Source organism: Panulirus ornatus, chromosome 7, assembly GCF_036320965.1.
Source record: "Panulirus ornatus isolate Po-2019 chromosome 7, ASM3632096v1, whole genome shotgun sequence".
NCBI lineage: Eukaryota > Metazoa > Arthropoda > Malacostraca > Decapoda > Palinuridae > Panulirus > Panulirus ornatus.
Window position 1 is genome coordinate 43,581,114 of NC_092230.1, and position 23,912 is coordinate 43,605,025.

Genomic DNA, 23,912 nt, shown 5'->3' on the forward strand with positions numbered 1-23,912 from the left:
GGTAGCAAGAAAGGAAATGGAAGGTAATGCAGAGGTAGGATTAGCCCTCTTTATAAAAGACGGCCTGAAGTTTCAAGAAATAAAGAAGGATGGCTCATTCAGACAATACATGATGGGAATAACAACTGTACGAAAGAAGAGCACACTAGTGTTATTCATATATAATTCTCCAAGAAGTGCAACAAACAGGAACAAATACAAAATGATAACAATGAAGGAACAATCAGTATGGTTCATGAAGCAGTGAAACACTCATTTTTTAGAGTTGGTAAACTACTGATTATGGGGGATTTTAATTATAAGGAGACAGACTAGGGTAATTTGGATTCTCATAGAGATAAGGAGTCATGATGACAAGTTTTTTCAGCTTATACAGGAAAACCTTATGCATCAGCATGTCACAGATCACATTTGGATAAGGGGGACTGATACAATATAATTACTCAACTTATCTTCATTTAAAATAGCATGGATACTGAGAATGTAATACAAGATACACCAGTCAGAAGTGATCATATAATGGTATACACCAATCAGAAGTGATCATATAATGGTCAAGTTCAGTCACCAGGAACCAGGGTGCTGTGTTGTGTGGCTCTGTGAAATTTACAGAGGGAGTAGAGGCATGGATACCCCTAGCCTCAAATGCACAGGAAATGATACAAGAGGAATGAATGGTTTAATAAAAGATGTCAAAAGGCAAAGGAGCTTCAAGAAATACAATGGTGAAGATGCAGAGAGCACTCTCACCAGCTAGCACTGGCAAGGTCTAAGAGAGCATGGAACAAGTATAGCATGTTAAGAAAAGAAGAACAAAGAAACTTTGAAAAAAAAATTATGGACAAGACAGCTTAAAATCTAAAACTATTCCATAAATTTATCATGAGTCAGTTGTCAGTACAGAAGAGGTTAATAAGACTACGGAATTCCAAAGGAAATACTGTAGAGGATGATGTAAGGATATGCGAGGAACTGAATAGCAAGTTCAAAAGTGTTTTCACAGTGGAAGACACTACAGCTCCAACACTAAGGAGATGGAATGGAGAGGAGGTTTTAGAAATGAATGAGATATCTAAAAAAGATATTAAGAGAATATCAAAAGGAGGACCCATACAAGGATCATGGTCCTGATGAAATTTCATTATACATGCTAAAGAGGTGTGCAGACTATTTGAATCACTGTTCAAGATCTCACTGGAGAGAGGTATAGGGCTAAGGGAATGGAAGAGAGTAAGTGTCATACCTATATCTAAGAAAGGAGATGAGAAACTGGTCCTGAACTATAGACCAGTCTTACTAACGAGTTTGGTGTGTAAGGTTCTGGAAAGATTATCAAAAAACAGGTTGGTGTCTTTCTGTGGAGGAGAAATTTCCTAAGCATGCGAAAGCACAGTTTTAGGGAAATCAGTGAGCTCAGTCCTGAAAGAGAGGGAAGGCTTGCTGGACTGGCTGTATCTGGACTGCAAGAAGGCATCTGACACTGTACCATATACAAGGCTGATTACAAAACTGAATCACCAAGCAGGAATAATGGGGAAACTCCTTCCTTGGATAGAAGATTATCTCAGTTGGAGCTGGAGGAAAGAAAGGATGAATGTCAGAGGAGCCTTTTCCAAATGCATTTGAGGTGACCAGTAGAGTGCCACACAGTTTGGTTCTAGGACCATTACTCTTCTTGATCTACATTAGTGACTTGTTTGAAGGTATAGAATCTCACCTAAATATATTTTTATACGATGCAAAAGTCATGGGGGAAGAGAAAAATGTTGAAGATTGCATCAGCTTATGAGGAGACCTAAACAGACTCCAAAGCTGGTCTGAAACATGGTTGATGAAATTCAACCCTAGCAAATGTAAAGTAATGAAGACGGGACAAAATGAAAGATGGTCTCAATATGATTTATTACCAAACATAAAGTAATCTTCAACATTTTGTGAGTGAGAGGGACTTCGGAGCAAACATTATTCCTAACCAGTCACCAGAGAATAGCTACAGAGACAAACTGTCTGCTGCCAAATGTAAGAACAGCTTTCAAGCATATAGATAAACATATATCTATCAAACTATTCATATCCTACATAAGGTCAAAACTAGAATACGCTTCTTAGGTTTGGTTACTGCATCTAAAGAGGCACAAGGAACATAAAAATGATCCAAAGAAGGCCAACATATATGGTACCAAAATTAAGAGAGCTAAGCTACAGGGAAAGGCTGGAGGCTTTACATCTATCCACATTGGAAGAGAAACGAGTGAGGAATGGCCTGATCACAACCTTTAATTTCTTGAGAGATATCAACAAAGTGGACAATGGACAGTATTTTGAGAGATGTAGGAGGAGAGGAACCAAAGGCCATAATATAAACTTTTAAATAGGGATGTAAAGAAATACTTTTATCATATCAGAGTGATGGACGATGGGAGAGATTTACTGACGCCATGGTTGATACAGACTGCATCCATAAAATCAAGAGTTTATATGGTAAAAGATAGCATTCAAGAAATGGGGTCCCATGAGTGTAACACTCCCTCCCCATACAGTACAAATAAATAATAACAAATAGGTAATCAAAGGAGTGATATTAATACTGTTCCTCACGGCACCAAACAAATCCATCTAATGATGATTTCAGATAGTGAAAAAGATGAATGGGAAAGCAAAGTTAGTGCTCTGTGGATTACGAGATGGTGAGTACACAAGAAAACCAAGAAAAACTATAGAGAGACCTAAATTCTGTCCATATATGAGCAGAAAAGAGCCTCATGGAATTCACTTAGGAGAACTTTGAGCAAATAAGTTTGGAGCACATGAATTATCATTTAAGGCTGAAGGAACTGGAACTCTGTAGTCTAGAAAGAGAGGAAATATATGTAAATTACATAAGCAACAAATAGAAGGCATAAAGAGCAATATCCTAAATGTAAAAGCATCTCATCAAGAAAGAAACAGGATAATCATGTGTGGAATACCTGGAAACAAACTTAAATAATACCAGAGGAAAATTTACCAATACCCCACAAACATAAATGAGTATCTATCACACACTAAACCAGGACTGATTTTGATTTTTGCTGCAATAGTGGCTATTTTACTATGCACTCCTAATTATCCTGTGGGCAGTGGTGCAAATGAGGATACAGAGTACACAAAAAGGTCCAGGAACTGGGCCTTCTATGATTGAAATACATAATAGGTTACATAATGACTAAAGCATTAATAAGCACCAGGTGAATTCAGAAATGAGCATCAAACTACTAGAAAATCATTCAAAAGAAGACTTAGCTGAAGGCAATCTCTAAAATACAATCAATTCATTATCACCATACTGAGCACCTGTGGTGTGAGCATGAGGTTTTTATGACGTTATGTTCTTAGCAGACAGTCTCTGGTATACTTAATCCAAAAATACACTCTAATAATACTTAGCCTAACAAGCAGTAGAAAGCAGAAGGATAGCACTCACCCTTTCATGGCATAGTCAGCAGCGACACAGCCAGACACAAACCAGAAGAACGTCCATATGACTGTGTAGCCAAGTTCCTGCAGATTAAGTAAAATTTTCATGAAGGAAATATCTGTCATCACGTACAGGGCATTAAAGACATAATCTGATAACTTCTGTAGTCATTCAACTTGCCACAGATTCCAACATGGTTGAATAATCAGACTGTTGCTGTACAGCACAATTACAAGAAATTCATAGCAAAAACTGGTGCACTACATCATATCATAAAACCAACGTGATATTCACCTCAAAAACTCAAACTAAAAAGAAATTCCCTCATCATTAAGTATCAATAACTCTAAAAATGTAAATTCTAAAAGGGGAGCCAGAAGAGACCAAGTACCTGGAGAGATGCAACAGAAAGAGAGAAGTGAGCAAAAGTTATACATGTGACAGTACAGCATGAAAATGATAATATACTATATGACAAGTGTAAAGGGCGAATACAAGAACTAAGTGATATTCTTTTTATCAAGGCAAGTAATTCATTACAGAGAATCTTCTCAATAGGCTTGTTTTGAATCATCCCCACACATTTACATACTAAAGACAAAACGAAAGCTTTGGAAACAACTGTGGAGAATATTTCTTAGGTATCAATAATTAATACACCTACAAAAGATATTCAACAAGTGAAGTCTTACATGTGACATGAAGAACAAAATGAAAAGCAAACACAATGAGCTTTATGTACACAGAGTAACTATCCGTACCAGCATAAGCCAAGGTATGATGCTCAAAATCGCCACAACATTGATGATAAAGAGAAACAGAAGTATTGCAGAGGTCCAGAAGCCACCCATGGCAACAAAGCTGAGCCAGTTGGCTTGATTGCTGCGGGCATAATGTGAAGCCATAGTGCAGATGAACACCACAATACAGATCACCTGCAAAACATTGTTAGTGGTATTGTTAGTACAACAGTTAATTTCACCTGGTACTTAACCACATATGATACATTTACAATAATTCCTACGCCCAAAATGTATAAATATTATGCATTGCGAATATGCCAGTGTAGTTGTAATGTTCGATGGAGCACATGAGAGAAAACTATCGATAAAGAAAAAACAATTCATCATCCTCATTTCCACTCACCACCATCCCCCAAAAGATAATTCACTATGAGTTATCAAAACTCACTATGAGTTGTTATAACTCATCTGCACACACCGTCATTCACAACCATCCACCAATGGTTGCAAGAGTTATAATTCACAGCCACCACCTACTGCAAGCCATAATTCACCAGCACCCATGGTAAGTCATTTCAACTCACCTAAATTTGCCACCACTCACCAACATCCAGCATAAGCCATTATATATAACCATTACTACTCATCACCAGTGATGTCAACACACCACCACACATCATCACAACTCACCACCACTAGCTAACGAGTTATCATAACTTACTCCACAATTTCTTAAGATCATACTGACTCACAGCAACTCACCATTACTCAATTTCACCCACAGTGTCATCTCACCATCATCCACTAAGACCCATCATAATTCCCATTCAACCATTAGCATCTCTTCCCAAACCACTACTATAACCATCACCACATATCATCACTATCCAAATTAATACCTCCAGCACCATCAACGTTATTAACCTACACCGGCAGCACATACTAAAACCACTAACATTACCACTAAAATCATGAGCACCTCCTACTGCTAACACTACCCTACCACCTACCACTGCTACTCCTACAGCTCCTACTACTTCTTCTGCCAGTCACAACAAATATGTCTACTATTGCAACTACAACTTACCACAATTACTCCTGCTTTCGCTGTTTACTTACTACAGCTTACTATTACTTCTATTACTATTTACTGCTCCCACTACCACTACTTATATTGCTACTATGGCACTACTACTAATATTACTTACACTAATACTTCTATTTCCACCACTATTACAAGTATAATTACCACTACAATTTACTGCTTTTACTCTTGTTCATACTACTACTACTACTTCCATTTTTGCCAAAATTACAACCAAAGCTACTACTACTACTACTACCATTTCCAATATTACTACAACTTCTACTCACCAGGTGGGCACACTTGAGGCGTCCATCAATTGTACGAAGGTACCCACTGTTAATGTAGATGCGTTTGGTATTGTCAGTTGCATCCTGTGGAGCTGTGGCTGTCGTGTGTGTCGCTGGGAACTGCGCCTCCATCTGTGAGGGTGGGAAAGACACTTGTGTCACACCTGCCTTCATATATGACATAAAACCTGTACCACCACACCTGTGTCACACTGCCTACACACACACACTGTATGTGACACCTGCACTGCCACACCTTCCAGTACATACAAAAGATGACACCTGTACTGCCACACTTGTGTCACAAGTGCCTGCAAAACACTGTGTAACACCTGTACTGCCACACCTGCACATACACCACTTGGGACACCTGTTCTACCAAACCTGTAACACCTGCAGATATACCACACCTGAAACCTGTACAACCACATCTGCTCAAACACCACATGTGACACCTGTACGATAATATTTGTGCCTAACCTGCCTACACATGCACCGCATCAAAGTAAAACCATATGCGCCATCGATATCACATGTAACATCTATGATATGCGTTCCATTTACACCATATGTAACACCTGAGATATGTGTGCCATTAACGTATGTAACACCTGTACCACTCCTCTAATGTGAATCCTACCTAGACCACACTTGACATCCAAACCACATGTTACACACCTGCATGTACCACCTACAGCATAAGTAAGTTCCAATCTCACTACATGGACCAACTGTATAATACGTTCTGCCTATACTACATGAGCTAACTACAGTACAAGTGCAACCCAGACTCCACTACACCTGTACATGAGCTACCTACAGTACAACTGCAACCCGAACTCCACTACACCTGTACCATATAGAACTTCAACTCCACTGTACGCAAAACCTGTACTGCTACATTTGTATCAAGTTTCTATTCCATAAGCTCTGATGCCTGTACCATGACACCTGCCTCACCATGCCTATAATACCTGTACCACCATGTCTGTATCAAGCATGCCAACATATCTCCATCACCATGCCTACAGCAACTATGCCATCATGCCTCACTTACCTGTACCACCATGTCTGGAACACCTGTAACACCATGCCTGCAACATCTGTACCACTATGCCTGCAACACCTGTACCACCATGCTTTTAACACCTATATCAACATGCTTATAACACCTGTGTCACCCAATCCACAACATATGCATTACCACCAGGCCTATAATACCTGCCTACAACTGCTGGGTTCCATCTGTCACAAAAGGCAGATTAAGAGGCCAAGTGTGAGCCGCACATACACATGTCAACACAACACGTGGGCCAGTGCACATGCCAACATCCGGGCAGACCAATACGTGGGCCAGTGCACGTGCCAACATCCGGGCAGACCAAACACATGGGCCAGTGCACGTGCCAACACCCGGGCAGACCAACACGTGGGCCAGTGCACGTGCCAACACCCGGGCAGACCAACACGTGGACCAGTGCACGTGCCAACACCCGGGCAGACCAACACGTGGGCCAGTGCATGTGCCAACACTCAGGTAGACCAACACGTGGGCCAGTGCACACGCCAACACCCGGGCAGACCAACACGTGGGCCAGTGCACGTGCCAACACCCAGGCCAGTACACAGCACATGCGACCCGGAAGGGATCAAAGCACAATACAACAGGTGTCAGCCTTTGATGAGCTGGGGCAGGTGTCGGCTGACCTCACAACAACCAGCAGGTAACACTAACTCTCACACAACACACTCATTAACCTCAATACCCGAAGCAACACCTAATAACTCACTAGCTCAACATCCGACACAACACCTAAAAATTCACTAGCTCAACACCCGATGCAACACCTAAAGATTCACTAGCTCAACACCTGACGCAACACCTAAAAACTCACTAGCTCAACACCCGACGCAACAACTAAAAACTCACTGGCTCAAGACCTGATGCAACACCTAAAAACTCACTGGCTCAACACCCGACACAACACCTAAAAACTCACTAGCTCAACACCCGACGCAACACCTAAAAAACTCACTAGCTCAACACCTGACGCAACACCTAAAAACTCACTGGCTCAACACCTGATGCAACACCTAAAAACTCACTAGCTCAACAACCGAAGCAACACCCAAAAACTCACTAGCTCAACACCAGACGCAACACCCAAAAACTCACTAGCTCAACACCAGACTTGCGTAAACTTCTGGTCACCCCCCCCCCCCCGTGTAGTTCAACCTTCAGTACGTGGCTGGAAGGCTATACGCTTGTTCCACGTGCGTAGCGTAGCCAGGTAGTGGTGCCAGGAACATACGCTTGTTCCACGTGCGTAGCGTAGCCAGGTAGTGGTGCCAGGAACATACGCTTGTTCCACGTGCGTTGCGTAGCCACGTAGTGGTGCCAGGAACATACGCTTGTTCCACGTGTGTAGCATAGCCAAGTAGTGGTGCCAGGAACATACGCTTGTTCCACGTGCGTAGCATAGCCACGTAGTGGTGCCAGGAACATACGCTTGTTCCATATGTGTAGCATAGCCACGTAGTGGTGCCAGGAACATACGCTTGTTCCACGTGCGTAGCGTAGCCAGGTAGTGGTTCCAGGAACAAACAGAAAACTTGTATTATCAGCCCCTTGAACTGTACCCTTTCACGTTTCAATAAACTCTAAAACTACCTTACAGATATTGCTGTACTTGTAGATGTTCTGTACTCCTGTATCTGAACTCTACAAGTCCGCCAACCTCATTCATGTATTCTCCTGTAACCCCAGTCGCCTGTACCTGTATTACCCCTATATATATACACACTGGCGTCGAGTTACTGTAACCTTCCATCAGTTTCACCTCTGTACAACATCTGTCGCCGCGTCAACACCTGTGCCACGCAGTGCGGCTGTAACACCTGTACTATCACCACCACACAGCTGTAATATCTGTATCATCGCAACTTTCATACCTGCCGCACATGTATAGCATCTGCGCCACATCTGTAACATTTGCACTAGTGAACCAGTACTACTTACACCTGTACTACCTCCCTTGCGACTACACCACATTGTAACGCATGGAACACCTGTTACGCTTGCAACTACACTACATCTGTAACACATGGAACACCTGTCACACTTGTAACTACATTACATCTGCAACATATGGAACACCTGTCGCACTTGCAACACCTGTAACACCTACACGTGACATCTGTACTACCTCCCTTAGAACTACACCACATCTGTAACGCATGGAACACCTGTTACACTTGCAACTATACTACATCTGTAACACATGGAACACCTGTCACACTTGTAACTACATCTGCAACATATGGAACACCTGTCGCACTTGCAACACCTGTAACACCTACACGACACCTGTAATAGCACGTATGTCACTTGTCAATATCATTACCACTACACTTGTATCTAAATACAACCTGTAAAACACCTGCGCAACACCACAGGTGTTATAAACACCTAAATCGAATATGACACAAGCACATCTGTGCCACTGCCACACCTGAATCACCATAGACACTCATGACACATCTGTAACACCTGCATCACACCTACACCACAGGTGTAACTCTTGCAACACATATGTGGGACCCTAACATCTGTTAACACATGCATGAACCTAACACACAGAGAGAGAGAGAGAGAGAGAGAGAGAGAGAGAGAGAGAGAGAGAGAGAGAGAGAGAGAGTGTGTGTACGTCTCCCCGGACGATACGTACGTATCTGTCATGCTCGTTACACGTCAAGGAAACAGCCAGTTGGCTTGTTATGACCCAAATTGCTGGCTCGTTTTGGTGTTCCTCTCCTTTCCTCTCTCACCTCTCACTCTCCCACCCTCAGAGGTCATCAACCGACAGTGATATTTAAATCTGTTGCCCCATGAACACAGTCGGGGTGAGTGAGTGGGTGGCCATGACTGTGATCTCTCTCTCTCTCTCTCTCTCTCTCTCTCTCTCTCTCTCTCTCTCTCTCTCTCTCTCTCTCTCTCTCTCTCTCCCCCTGCGAGGTGGGTGGGTGGGTGGCTGGTCATGACACGATCTCTCTCTCTCTCTCTCTCTCTCTCTCTCTCTCTCTCTCTCTCTCTCTCTCTCTCGAAGTATTATTTCCGCCACTCTCCCCCCCTCTCTCTCGTACTGTGCTATGGCATACAGCTGACTGCTGCTTCCAACGGTTTGTGTGTGGCGATCTGCCACTCGAGGCTGGGTCGTTACAGTACTACTTTTCCCCCTCCCTCCTCTCGAACAGCTAGGCTGTGAAATTGCTCTCCCTCCCTTCGTTCTTCACTCTCCCTCCCCTCGTTTCTTCATTCTCCCTCTCACCGTCCTTCATTCTCCCTTCCTTCGTTCTTCACTCTCCCTCCCCTCGTTCTTCACTCTCCCTCTGTTCTTCACTCTCCCTCTCCTCGTCCTTCACTCTCCCTCCCTTCGTTCTTCACTCTCCCTCCCTTCGTTTTTCACTCTCCCTCCCTTCGTTCTTCACTCTCCCTCCCTTCGTTCTTCACTCTCCCTCCCCTCGTTTCTTCACTCTCCCTCTCCCCGTTCTTCATTCTCCCTCCCTTCGTTCTTCACTCTCCCTCGCCCCGTCCTTCATTCTCCCTCCCCTCGTTTCTTCATTCTCCCTCCCTTCGTTCTTCACTCTCCCTCGCCTCGTCCTTCATTCTCCCTCCCTTCGTTCTTCACTCTCCCTCCCTTCGTTCTTCACTCTCCCTCCCTTCGTTCTTCACTCTTCCTCCCTTCGTTCTTCACTCTCCCTCCCTTCGTTCTTCACTCTCCCTCCCTTCGTTCTTCACTCTCCCTCCCTTCGTCCTTCACTCTCCCTCCCTTCGTCCTTCACTCTCCCTCCCTTCGTCCTTCACTCTCCCTCTCCTCGTCCTTCACTCTCCCTCCCCTCGTTCTTCACTCTCCCTCTCCTCGTCCTTCACTGTGCCAGGTGGGGGAGGGTGACATGACACTGTGCCAGGTGGGGAGGGTGACATGACACACTGCCAGGTGAGGGAGGGTGACATGACACACTGCCAGGTGGGGAGGGTGACATGACACTGTGCCAGGTGGGGGAGGGTGACATGACACACTGCCAGGTGAGGGAGGGTGACATGACACACTGCCAGGTGAGGGAGGGTGACATGACACACTGCCAGGTGGGGGAGGGTGACATGACACACTGCCAGGTGAGGGAGGGTGACATGACACACTGCCAGGTGAGGGAGGGTGACATGACACTGTGCCAGGTGGGGGAGGGTGACATGACACACTGCCAGGTGAGGGAGGGTGACATGACACACTGCCAGGTGAGGGAGGGTGACATGACACTGTGCCAGGTGGGGGAGGGTGACATGACACACTGCCAGGTGAGGGAGGGTGACATGACACACTGCCAGGTGAGGGAGGGTGACATGACACACTGCCAGGTGGGGGAGGGTGACATGATACAATGCCAGGTGAGGGAGGGGGACATGGCACAGCGCCAGGTGGGGGAGGGTGACATGACACAGTAACAGGAGAGGGAGAGTGACATGACACAATGCCAGGTGGGGGAGGGTGACATGACACAGTGCCAGGTGAGGGATGGTGACATGACATGACACAGAACCAAGTGAGGGAGGGTGACATGACACAATGCCAGGTGAGGGAGAGTGACATGACACAGTGCCAGGTGAGGAAGGGTGACATGACTCAGTACCAAGTGAGGGAAAGTGACATGACACAGTGCCAGGTGAGGGAGGGTGACATGACACAATGCCAGGTGAGGGAGAGTGACATGACACAGTGCCAGGTGAGGGAGGGTGACATGACATACTGCCAGGTGAGGGAGGGTGACATGACACAGTGAGGGAGGTAATACCTTTCGCGTCACTTCTGCCAGCTGTAACATGATGAGGAGACCCACTGTGACCGTCACGTCACGTCACGTCACCATCCCCAGGATCTGACATGACACACTGGATCAAAACCTTACATAATGCCAGCGATCATACACACTCTTACTGGCATATGACATGACCCATGACAGTTCTGGATGGAAACCTAAAAGGCTGACAGGTCTAATGTCACATGACAGAGTTAATGACACCAAATATATAAGAAATGACAGGCATATATGACACATACGATGGATGTTCATAACAACCAATTCATGAACGAGTGAACCATTAAGCTAACAACAAATGACAAAGCTAACAACACATGACAAGGATGATGCCATGAAGCTATCGGGCCATGACAAAGCTAATGACAAAGCTAACGACAGCTGATCTTATATAATAAAGCTAATAACACATGGCAAAGCTTTTTATCTCAAGACAAAGCTAACATCACCTAACAAAGCTAAAGTCACACGACAATGGTGATACCACATATAAAGCTTTCGATACATGAGAAAGCTAATATCACATAAAGCTAATGAAACGATATATATAAACGAGTTGGATACGGGTCGAAGGGTCATTAGGGAGTAAATTCAGGGGTTATGGTGGGTCAAAGGTCATATGGTTGACCCCGTCTTGAACCCAAAACAAAACAGCTAAATTCTGTTTATTAGCGTACACACAGGGGAATTAAGGTCATGATATTTTACAATGCAGTTTTACAACTCCATTTTTATCAATAATATATATATATATATATATATATATATATATATATATATATATATATATATATATATATATATATAACAAATAAATAAAGTAAACTGGATAATTATATAAAGAATGGCAGGTACAAATGTACTTTAAAACCACAATGGCAAATTTATATAATGTATATACATTCAACTATTTTTTTTAAGAACAGGGTATTGCATTATTTGTTCCCAAAAACACACAAAAAAAGGCCTTACCTCACTACGCAAAATGGCATTCAATCAACATTATTTTTTTTATTTTCTCCATTACGTTTTCTATGGTAAGATAATAAAGGGTTAGCTAGTATTATAAAAAATAAAAAATTAATAATTTTTATCGCAAGCAAATAACCCTATCTAAATGTTCTGTGCTGTGAAATAAAACTATATTGATCAACGTATTATTTAAAAAAAAATTGAATTACATTCCAAAGTAATTTTTTTAATTGAATTACATTCCAAAGTAATTTTTTTTAAATTGAATTACATTCCAAAGTAATTTTTTTAATTGAATTACATTCCAAAGTCATTTTTTTAATTGAATTACATTCCAAAGTCATTTTTTTAATTGAATTACATTCCAAAGTAATTCCTTTTTTAATTATATTTGAATTACATTCAGGCATGACGTCAGGTCACTGGGCCAACGGATTCACGTGTGGGTTACGTCCCTACTCCAACCTAGCTTATATAAACAAAGCTACAATCGCAAAGCACAGCTAAATAACACCACCCGATGAAGCTGAAATACAGCTAAGGACAAACCATTTCAAAGCTAGTAACGCATAGCACGACAAACGACAAAGCTAATATAGAGCTAACGATAGTCGACAAAGCTAATATAGAGCTAACGATAGTCGACAAAGCTAATATAGAGCTAATGATAGTCGACAAAGCTAATATAGAGCTAACGACACACGACAAAGCTAATATAGAGCTAACGACACACGACAAAGCTAATATAGAGCTAACGATAGTCGACAAAGCTAATATCACAGAACTAACGACACACGACAAAGCTAATATAGAGCTAACGACACACGACAAAGCTAATATAGAGCTAACGATAGTCGACAAAGCTAATATCACACAGAACTAACGACACACGACAAAGCTAATATAGAGCTAACGATAGTCATCAAAGCTAATATAGAGCGAACGATAGTCGATAAAGCTAATATGACACAGAACTAACGACACACGACAAAGCTAATATAGAGCTAACGATAGTCGACAAAGCTAATATCACACAGAACTAACGACACACGACAAAGCTAATATAGAGCTAACGATAGTCGACAAAGCTAATATCACACAGAACTAACGACACACGACAAAGCTAATATAGAGCTAACGATAGTCGACAAAGCTAATATGACACAGAACTAACGACACACGACAAAGCTAATATAGAGCTAACGATAGTCGACAAAGCTAATATAGAGCTAACGGTAGTCGACAAAGCTAATATAGAGCTAACGATAGCCGACAAAGCTAATATCACACAGAACTAACGACACACGACAAAGCTAATATAGAGCTAACGGTAGTCGACAAAGCTAATATAAAGCTAACGATAGTCGACAAAGCTAATATCACACAAAACGACACACGACAAAGCTAATATCTCATACATTTAACAAGACTAAAGCTACTGACACATGACAAAGCTAAAAAAATCACAAAAAGCTAACACGTTAAGAGCTAAAAGTAAATATCACACAAAGATAACGCCACACGATAAAGCCAACTGTTACATGAAGCTATAGCACACATGGCAGAGCTAACGCCACACGATAAAGCTATGTTACATAAAGCTATAGCACACATGGCAGAGCTAACGCCTCACGATAAAGCTATCTGTTACATAAAGCTATAGCACACATGGCAGAGCTACCGCCGCACGATAAAGCCAACTGTTCCATGAAGCTATAGCACACATGGCAGAGCTAACGCCACACGATAAAGCCATCTGTTACATAAAGCTATAGCAGACATGGCAGAGCTAACGCCACACGCTAAAGCTATCTGTTACATAAAGCTATAGCACATATGGCAGAGCTAACGCCTCACGATAAAGCTATCTGTTACATAAAGCTATAGCACAGATGGCAGAGCTAACGACACACGACAGCCCTAACAATAAAACGACCAATTCAGCATCATTAAAAACACAATTAAACTGACTGCCATTTATAAAACTAGTAATAATATAAAACATTAGGCAAAAATAATTAGGCAAATATAATTCCCCAAATGTAATTAGTCAGCTTTGAAAAGTACTTCCACTGGAAATAAAAATACACGGCAAAATATTTAAAATATTTAGTAAAAAAAAAAAAAAAGGAGGCAATTCTGGAACGTACGAGCACAATTAGGTCATTTACATTAATTATGATCACTGTAATTGTTAATGTTAATACGACTAATCGTAGGGCTAATTATCATTAATGTTAATTCCACCGTATCTTATTTACAGCCTAAATTATATTCCTCCGTATCTTATTTACAGCCTAAATTATATTCCACCGTATCTTATTTACAGCCTAAATTATATTCCTCCGTATCTTATTTACAGCCTAAATTATATTCCAACGTATCTTATTTACAGCCTAAATTATATTCCTCCGTATCTTATTTATAGCCTAAATTATATTCCACCGTATCTTATTTACAGCCTAAATTATATTCCACCGTATCTTATTTACAGCCTAAATTATATTCCAATGTATCTTATTTACAGCCTAAATTATATTCCAACGTATCTTATTTACAGCCTAAATTATATTCCACCGTATCTTATTTACAGCCTAAATTATATTCCAACGTATCTTATTTACAGCCTAAATTATATTCCAACGTATCTTATTTACAACCTAAATTATATTCCACCGTATCTTATTTACAGCCTAAATTATATTCCTCCGTATCTTATTTACAGCCTAAATTATATTCCAACGTATCTTATTTACAGCCTAAATTATATTCCACCGTATCTTATTTACAGCCTAAATTATATTCCTCCGTATCTTATTTACAGCCTAAATCATATTCCAACGTACCTTATTTACAGCCTAAATTATATTCCTCCGTATCTTATTTACAGCCTAAATTATATTCCTCCGTATCTTATTTACAGCCTAAATTATATTCCACCGTATCTTATTTACAGCCTAAATTATATTCCTCCGTATCTTATTTGCAGCCTAAATTATATTCCAACGTACCTTATTTACAGCCTAAATTATATTCCAACGTATCTTATTTACAGCCTAAATTCCATTCCAACGTATCTTATTTACAGCCTAAATTATATTCCACCGTATCTTATTTACAGCCTAAATTATATTCCAATGTATCTTATTTACAGCCTAAATTACATTCCAACGTATCTTATTTACAGCCTAAATTATATTCCACCGTATCTTATTTACAGCCTAAATTATATTCCAACGTATCTTATTTATAGCCAAAATTATATTCCACCGTATCTTATTTACAGCCTAAATTATATTCCTCCGTATCTTATTTACAGCCTAAATTACATTCCAACGTATCTTATTTACAGCCTAAATTATATTCCACCGTATCTTATTTACAGCCTAAATTATATTCCAATGTATCTTATTTACAGCCTAAATTATATTCCACCGTATCTTATTTACAGCCTAAATTATATTCCAACGTATCTTATTTACAGCCTAAATTATATTCCTCCGTATCTTATTTACAGCCTAAATTATATTCCAACGTATCTTATTTACAGCCTAAATTATATTCCAATGTATCTTATTTACAGCCTAAATTATATTCCACCGTATCTTATTTACAGCCTAAATTATATTCCAACGTATCTTATTTATAGCCAAAATTATATTCCACCGTATCTTATTTACAGCCTAAATTATATTCCTCCGCATCTTATTTACAGCCTAAATTACATTCCAACGTATCTTATTTACAGCCTAAATTATATTCCAACGTATCTTATTTACAGCCTAAATTATATTCCAATGTATCTTATTTACAGCCTAAATTATATTCCACCGTATCTTATTTACAGCCTAAATTATATTCCAACGTATCTTATTTACAGCCTAAATTATATTCCTCCGTATCTTATTTACAGCCTAAATTATATTCCAACGTATCTTATTTACAGCCTAAATTATATTCCTCCGTATCTTATTTACAGCCTAATTATCAAAGTTAGTTCCACTGTATCAACACCTTTAATCAGGTCGTTAATCTGTTATCAGTAAGGGTTAGTTTATCATAGTTCCTTTAAGACTAAAGTGAATTATGTCCACTTACCGAAAACCTGTGAATTTTAATGACGCTAATTTAAAATGGGCAGACGGAACCATGATTAATACAAGGCCATGTTGTTCAAACAATCATTCTTTCAACCTTCATAATTACTCTTTACGCGACTAATTAACTTATGAATCATGTTCATCCTCGAGGTAAATCATCGAACTGGGAGTCTAATATCTTTTAATAACGATCAAGGTCATTTTAAGGGGCAAAAAAAAGGAAAAATTGGCTTCGTGTTCAACTTAAATGGGTTGAAGTCAGCCATTACCATCACCTGTAAACTCATAAGTAATCGTGTTTACAGCTGAGTTTACAGTTGGGTTTACAGTTGGGTTTACAGTACGCGGGTTGGTCTAGCTAGGCTCTTGAAATTTAGGGTGCAATAATGGCGTCCATTAAAACTGGGTGACCATTCAAAATTTGTATTAAGATCCGTAGGTTTGGCTCGGTGATTAAAAAAAAAATAAATCTATCTCGGGTCTGAGCCCAACCCATCTTGAGAAAGAGCCCAGGTCTCTCGGGCGTGAGTGAGTGAGTGAGTTCTAAGATGAACTTTATCCAGTCCAGTCTTCCCGCCATTTTTGTAAACCCACCAAACCGTCCCCTCACGAGTTGCCACGTCGCGAGAACAAAATATAAAATAAATCTCGAAACATAAAAAAAAATAAATGTCATATTTCCGACAGTCAACGAAGATACGTTTTGAATTAAGGTATTGTGTCCCAACAGAGAGAGCGCACGACGGGCGGATTTCTGTCGTCTGTAAAATGGGACATTTGGCAAGTTCCAGACGATCAATAATGCGCATGGAGGGAAGAAGGAAGGAAGGAGGAGAAGAGACATGGAGAACCAGAAAACCTTCCACCACTTCGTCGTCGACTTATTAATGGAGGACCATGAGTCTCGGGAGCGCCAGCCGGAGGCGAGCAAGCGGATGCACAAACCCAGATAATGAGAGAGAGAGAGAGGGGGTTTGAGGACGACGGGATGTCCACCACCAGGGCTTAGGGGGATCCGATGCTCCCCCCCGCCAGGAGAGAGGGAGTTGAGTCGAGTCGAGCACTTGGGGGATCCGATGCTCCCCCGCGAGGAGAGAGAGGGAGAGAGGCACGGGGTGTTCGAGTCGAGTCGAGCGCTTGGGGGATCCGATGCTCCCCCGCCAGCGAGGGAGGGGAGGAAGGGAGGGGGTTTGAGTTGCCAACGAACGGTACGGGATCCGACGCCGCCGCTCGGGGTGTGGAGGAAAGGCTATAGGCGCCATCGCCGTGGTGGATCTGATCCCCGGTGGCCTGTGTCGCGCTTATTCCCGCCACCGTGCCTGGACGAGACGCTTTAGGCCCCCCTTTTTTTTAACTTAAACAAACACACACAGACCCCATTTCTCTCTCTCTCTCTCTCTCTCCCTCCCTCTCCTTCTCTCTTATATCACACTGATCCAAGATACGCCACTCCTCCTCCTCCTCCTCTTCCTCCGGCTCACCAAAGAGAAAAGGGATATTAAACTTCGGGTGAACGCCTCTCCCTCGAACAGCCAGCTCCACCTCGGTGTTCCAAAGTGACTCGTAAACTCTCTTTGATATACTATGCCGGCTTGAGCGTTTACCTCCAACCTACTTGACAGCGTCTCCATAGACGCCTTCCAAAAGAGGACTCCCAAAAAGAGAGAAAAAGAACAAAAGATAATTGATAAAAGGCCAGTTTACAAACTGCTTCCACACTCTCTCTTCGTCGTCATCTTCTTGGTCGCTGGACTTACCCCCGGTAACTGGTGGCAGGCAACGCATAATAATACAAGGTAAGCTGTGACATAATCTATTATCACCCTCGCCCTACGCGACCCTTACCAACGCTAGCAGACAACCAAGTTTGGAATATATAGATGTCCCAGGCCTTCTGGTACTGGGTGTGACTACCGGGGTTTGGTACTGGGTGTAACTACTGGGGGTATTGGTACTGGTGGTTGAACTGCTGTCGGCAAATGGTGAACACAATTTGGTGGCTTTGCTACTGGGTGGTGGTGTTGGTGTTCGTGTTGTACTGGTGGTGGTTCTGTGGTTATTGGTTGTGTACTGGTGGTGGTTCTGTGGTTATTGGTTGTGTACTGGTGGTGGTGCTGTGGTTATTGGTTGTGTACTGGTGGTGGTTCTGTGGTTATTGGTTGTGTACTGGTGGTGGTGCTGTGGTTATTGGTTGTACTGGTGGTGGTTCTGTGGTTACTGGTTGTACTGGTGGTGGTGCTGTGGTTATTGGTTGTGTACTGGTGGTGGTTCTGTGGTTATTGGTTGTGTACTGGTGGTGGTTCTGTGGTTATTGGTTGTGTACTGGTGGTGGTTCTGTGGTTATTGGTTGTGTACTGGTGGTGGTTCTGTGGTTATTGGTTGTGTACTGGTGGTGGTTCTGTGGTTATTGGTTGTGTACTGGTGGTGGTTCTGTGGTTATTGGTTGTGTACTGGTGGTGGTTCTGTGGTTATTGGTTGTGTACTGGTGGTGGTGCTGTGGTTATTGGTTGTGTACTGGTGGTGGTTCTGTGGTTATTGGTTGTGTACTGGTGGTGGTTCTGTGGTTATTGGTTGTGTACTGGTGGTGGTTCTGTGGTTATTGGTTGTGTACTGGTGGTGGTGCTGTGGTTATTGGTTGTGTACTGGTGGTGGTTCTGTGGTTATTGGTTGTGTACTGGTGGTGGTGCTGTGGTTATTGGTTGTACTGGTGGTGGTTCTGTGGTTACTGGTTGTACTGGTGGTGGTGCTGTGGTTATTGGTTGTGTACTGGTGGTGGTTCTGTGGTTATTGGTTGTGTACTGGTGGTGGTTCTGTGGTTATTGGTTGTGTACTGGTGGTGGTTCTGTGGTTATTGGTTGTGTACTGGTGGTGGTTCTGTGGTTATTGGTTGTGTACTGGTGGTGGTTCTGTGGTTATTGGTTGTGTACTGGTGGTGGTTCTGTGGTTATTGGTTGTGTACTGGTGGTGGTGCTGTGGTTATTGGTTGTGTACTGGTGGTGGTTCTGTGGTTATTGGTTGTGTACTGGTGGTGGTTCTGTGGTTATTGGTTGTGTACTGGTGGTGGTTCTGCTGTTATTGGTTGTACTGGTGGTGGTTCTGATGTTATTGGTTGTACTGGTGGTGGGTACTGGTTGTACTGGTTCTGCTGTTATTGGTTGTACTGGTGGTGGTTATGTTACTGGTTGTACTGGTGATGATGCTGGTCCTAAGGACGTGCGGGTACTGGTGCTGTTACAGATATTGGTACTGGTAACAACAGCAGTACTGGCGCTGTTACAAATACTGTTGCTAGTAACAAGTGGTACCAGTAGCAATAGTGGTACTGGTGATGTTATAGACACTGGTTGTAGTAACAAGTGGTACTGGTTGTAGTAACAAGTGGTACCTGTAGCAATAGTGGTACTGGTGATGTTATAGACACTGGTTGTAGTAACAAGTGGTACTGGTTGTAGTAACAAGTGGTACTGGTTGTAGTAACAAGTGGTACTGGTTGTAGTAACAAGTGGTACTGGTTGCAGTGACAAATGGTACTGGTTGTAGTAACAAGTGGTACTGGTTGTAATAACAAGTGGTACTGGTTGTAGTAACAAGTGGTACTGGTTGTAGTAACAAGTGGTACTGGTTGTAGTAACAAGTGGTACTGGTTGCAGTGACAAATGGTACTGGTTGTAGTAACAAGTGGTACTGGTTGTAATAACAAGTGGTACTGGTTGTAGTAACAAGTGGTACTGGTTGTAGTAACAAGTGGTACTGGTTGTAGTAACAAGTGGTACTGGTTGTAGTAACAAGTGGTACTAGTGCTGTTACAGACACTGGTACTGGAAACAAGATACTGTTGGTTACAGGTACTGGTTCTAGCAACAAGTGGTACTGGTACCATTAAATACATTAGCCCTTGTAACTAGTGATACTAGTTATATTACAGCAACTGGTATCAGTAACTACTGGTATTCAAGGGGTTGTAACAAGTGATACAGGTGCTGTTACAGCTACTGGTACTGGTAACTGTACTGGTACTTCCGCTGTTGTAACAATAGTAATACTGGTGCTAGCTAATACAGCGACTGGTACTGGTAACAAGACTGGTAATAATGTTGTTAGATACTGGTGCTTGTAACATGATAGGTACTGGTGCTGTTACACCTACTGGTACTAGTAAGGACAGTGGTACTGGTGGTTACACATACTGGTACTAGTAAGGACAGTGGTACTGGTGCTGTTACAGATACTGGTACTAGTAAGGACAGTGGTACTGGTGCTGTTACAGATACTGGTACTAGTAAGGACAGTGGTACTGGTGCTGTAACAGATACTGGTACTAGTAAGGACAGTGGTACTGGTGCTGTTACAGATACTGGTACTAGTAAGGACACTGGTACTGGTGGTTACACATACTGGTACTAGTAAGGACAGTGGTACTGGTGGTTACACATACTGGTACTAGTAAGGACAGTGGTACTGGTGGTTACACATACTGGTACTAGTAAGGACAGTGGTACTGGTGCTGTTACAGATACTGGTACTAGTAAGGACAGTGGTACTGGTACTGTAACAGATACTGGTACTAGTAAGGACAGTGGTACTGGTGCTGTTACAGATACTGGTACTAGTAAGGACAGTGGTACTGGTGGTCACACATACTGGTACTAGTAAGGACAGTGGCACTGGTACTGTTACAGATACTGGTACTAGTAAGGACAGTGGTACTGGTGCTGTTACAGATACTGGTACTAGTAAGGACAGTGGTACCGGTGCTGTTACAGATACTGGTACTAGGGTCAACAGTGGTACCGGTGGTTACAGATACTGGTACTAGGGTAGACAGTGGTACTGGTGCTGTTACAGATACTGGTACTAGTAAGGACAGTGGTACTGGTACTGTTACAGATACTGGTACTAGGGTGGACAGTGGTACTGGTGCTGTTACAGATACTGGTACTAGTAAGGACAGTGGCACAGGTGCTGTTAAAGATACTGGTACTAGGGTCAACAGTGGTACCGGTGGTTACAGATACTGGTACTAGGGTAGACAGTGGTACTGGTGCTGTTACAGATACTGGTACTAGTAAGGACAGTGGTACTGGTACTGTTACAGATACTGGTACTAGGGTGGACAGTGGTACTGGTGCTGTTACAGATACTGGTACTAGTAAGGACAGTGGTACTGGTGCTGTTAAAGATACTGGTACTAGGGTCAACAGTGGTACCGGTGGTTACAGATACTGGTACTAGTAAGGACAGTGGCACTGGTACTGTTACAGATACTGGTACTAGTAAGGACAGTGGTACTGGTGCTGTTACAGATACTGGTACTAGTAAGGACAGTGGTACTGGTACTGTTACAGATACTGGTACTAGTAAGGACAGTGGTACAGGTGCTGTTAAAGATACTGGTACTAGGGTCAACAGTGGTACCGGTGGTTACAGATACTGGTACTAGGGTAGACAGTGGTACTGGTGGTTACAGATACTGGTACTAGTAAGAACAGTGGTACTGGTACTGTTGCAGATACTGGTACTAGTAAGGATAGTGGTACCGGTGCTGTTACAGATACTGGTACTAGTAAGGACAGTGGCACAGGTGCTGTTAAAGATACTGGTACTAGGGTCAACAGTGGTACCGGTGGTTACAGATACTGGTACTAGGGTAGACAGTGGTCCTGGTACTGTTACAGATACTGGTACTAGTAAGGACAGTGGTACCGGTGCTGTTACAGATACTGGTACTAGTAAGAACAGTGGTACTGGTACTGTTAAAGATACTGGTACTAGGGTCAACAGTGGTACCGGTGGTTACAGATACTGGTACTAGGGTAGACAGTGGTACTGGTGCTGTTACAGATACTGGTACTAGTAAGAACAGTGGTACTGGTACTGTTACAGATACTGGTACTAGGGTGGACAGTGGTACTGGTACTGTAACAGATACTGGTACTAGTAAGAACAGTGGTACTGGTACTGTTACAGATACTGGTACTAGGGTGGACACTGGTACTGGTGCTGTTACAGATACTGGTACCAGTAACAATAATGGTACTCGTGTTGTAACGGATACACTAGTACTAGCAACACTAATGGTGCAGGTGGTGATGTAGTTACCAGTACTACTAGTTACTGGTACTAGTACGTACATATATATGTTGGTCCAGGTGTGCCAGGGTTACCAGTGTCACAGTCTGTCACTCATCCGTCTTAGCTGAGACGTAACACCACATTTTGTTACTATAATGTGTGAATGTTTGTGGAGGTTGGAGTTTTGAAGAGGTTTGGAGGTTGAGAGAGGAATGTAAACCAACCAAGTATGTATGATTTGGAGTAATGTATTTTCTCTCGGCATTATTTAACTTACACGATTTACGAATTTCTTAAAGGGGAAAAAAAATATATGGAAACCTTGCCTTAACTTCCCCTTTAAAAAAAAAAATGTCTAAAACAGTAATGTAAACTGTATTAGTGTTCGTTGTATGGGACGTTAATGTAAACTATATTAAGTGTTCGTTGTATGGGACGTTAATGTAAACTATATCAGTGTTCGTTGTATGGGACGTTAATGTAAACTATATTAGTGTTCGTTGTATGGGACGTTAATGTACACTATATTAAGTGTTCGTTGTATGGGACGTTAATGTAAACTATATTGAGTGTTCGTTGTATGGGACGTTAATGTAAACTATATTAGTGTTCGTTGTATGGGACGTTGGGCGGTGGCGTCGGCAGATGGCGCGGTGCTCGACACCAGCTGGGAGGAGGAGGAGGAGGAGGAGGAGGAGGAGGAGGAAGAGGAGGGTGGGAGGGAGGGAGGGTGAATATCTGGTGTATTTCGACCGGATTTCGTTACATCTCTGTGTATACACATCCACCTCACATTATATATATATATATATATATATATATATATATATATATATATATATATATATATATATATATATATATATATATATTATCCCTGGGGATAGGGGATTAAAAGTACTTCCCACGTATTCCCTGCGTGTCGTAGAAGGCGACTAAAAGGGGAGGGAGCAGGGGGCTGGAAATCCTCCCCTCTCGTTTTTTTTTTAATTTTCCAAAAGAAGGAACAGAGAATTGGGCCAGGTGAGGGTATTCCCTCAAAGGCCCAGTCCTCTGTTCTTAACGCTACCTCGCTAATGCGGGAAATGGCGAATAGTTTGAAAGAAAGAAAAGAAAATATATATATATATATATATATATATATATATATATATATATATATATATATATATATATATATATATATATATATATATAAATCCCCGATATTCACTAAATCTTCACCGATTGAAGCATCGTAAAATAAAATACAACATTCTCAACCGCTTTAATGCTATTCCCGTTTTAATGCTATTCGCTAAACGCTACACTATCACCGCT

At 42.1% G+C, this 23,912-nt stretch overlaps 1 protein-coding gene across 3 annotated transcripts in view; it reads right to left on the minus strand.

Annotated features, from left to right (window-relative positions):
- The window catches only part of LOC139749574 (CKLF-like MARVEL transmembrane domain-containing protein 4), a 46,942-nt gene that overhangs the window by 6,267 nt on the left and 16,763 nt on the right, over positions 1–23,912 (minus strand). For 2 of the 3 annotated variants that reach the window (XM_071663639.1, XM_071663637.1), the window contains exons 2-4: positions 5,575–5,706; positions 4,219–4,392; positions 3,464–3,540 (exon numbers count right to left, since the gene is read on the minus strand). In XM_071663639.1, the coding sequence (XP_071519740.1) occupies positions 3,464–3,540; positions 4,219–4,392; positions 5,575–5,706 (383 nt within the window). Of the gene's footprint in view, positions 1–3,463; positions 3,541–4,218; positions 4,393–5,574; positions 5,707–11,424; positions 11,470–23,912 lie in introns of those variants that run through there. The other variant, XM_071663638.1, reaches the window with a different exon arrangement.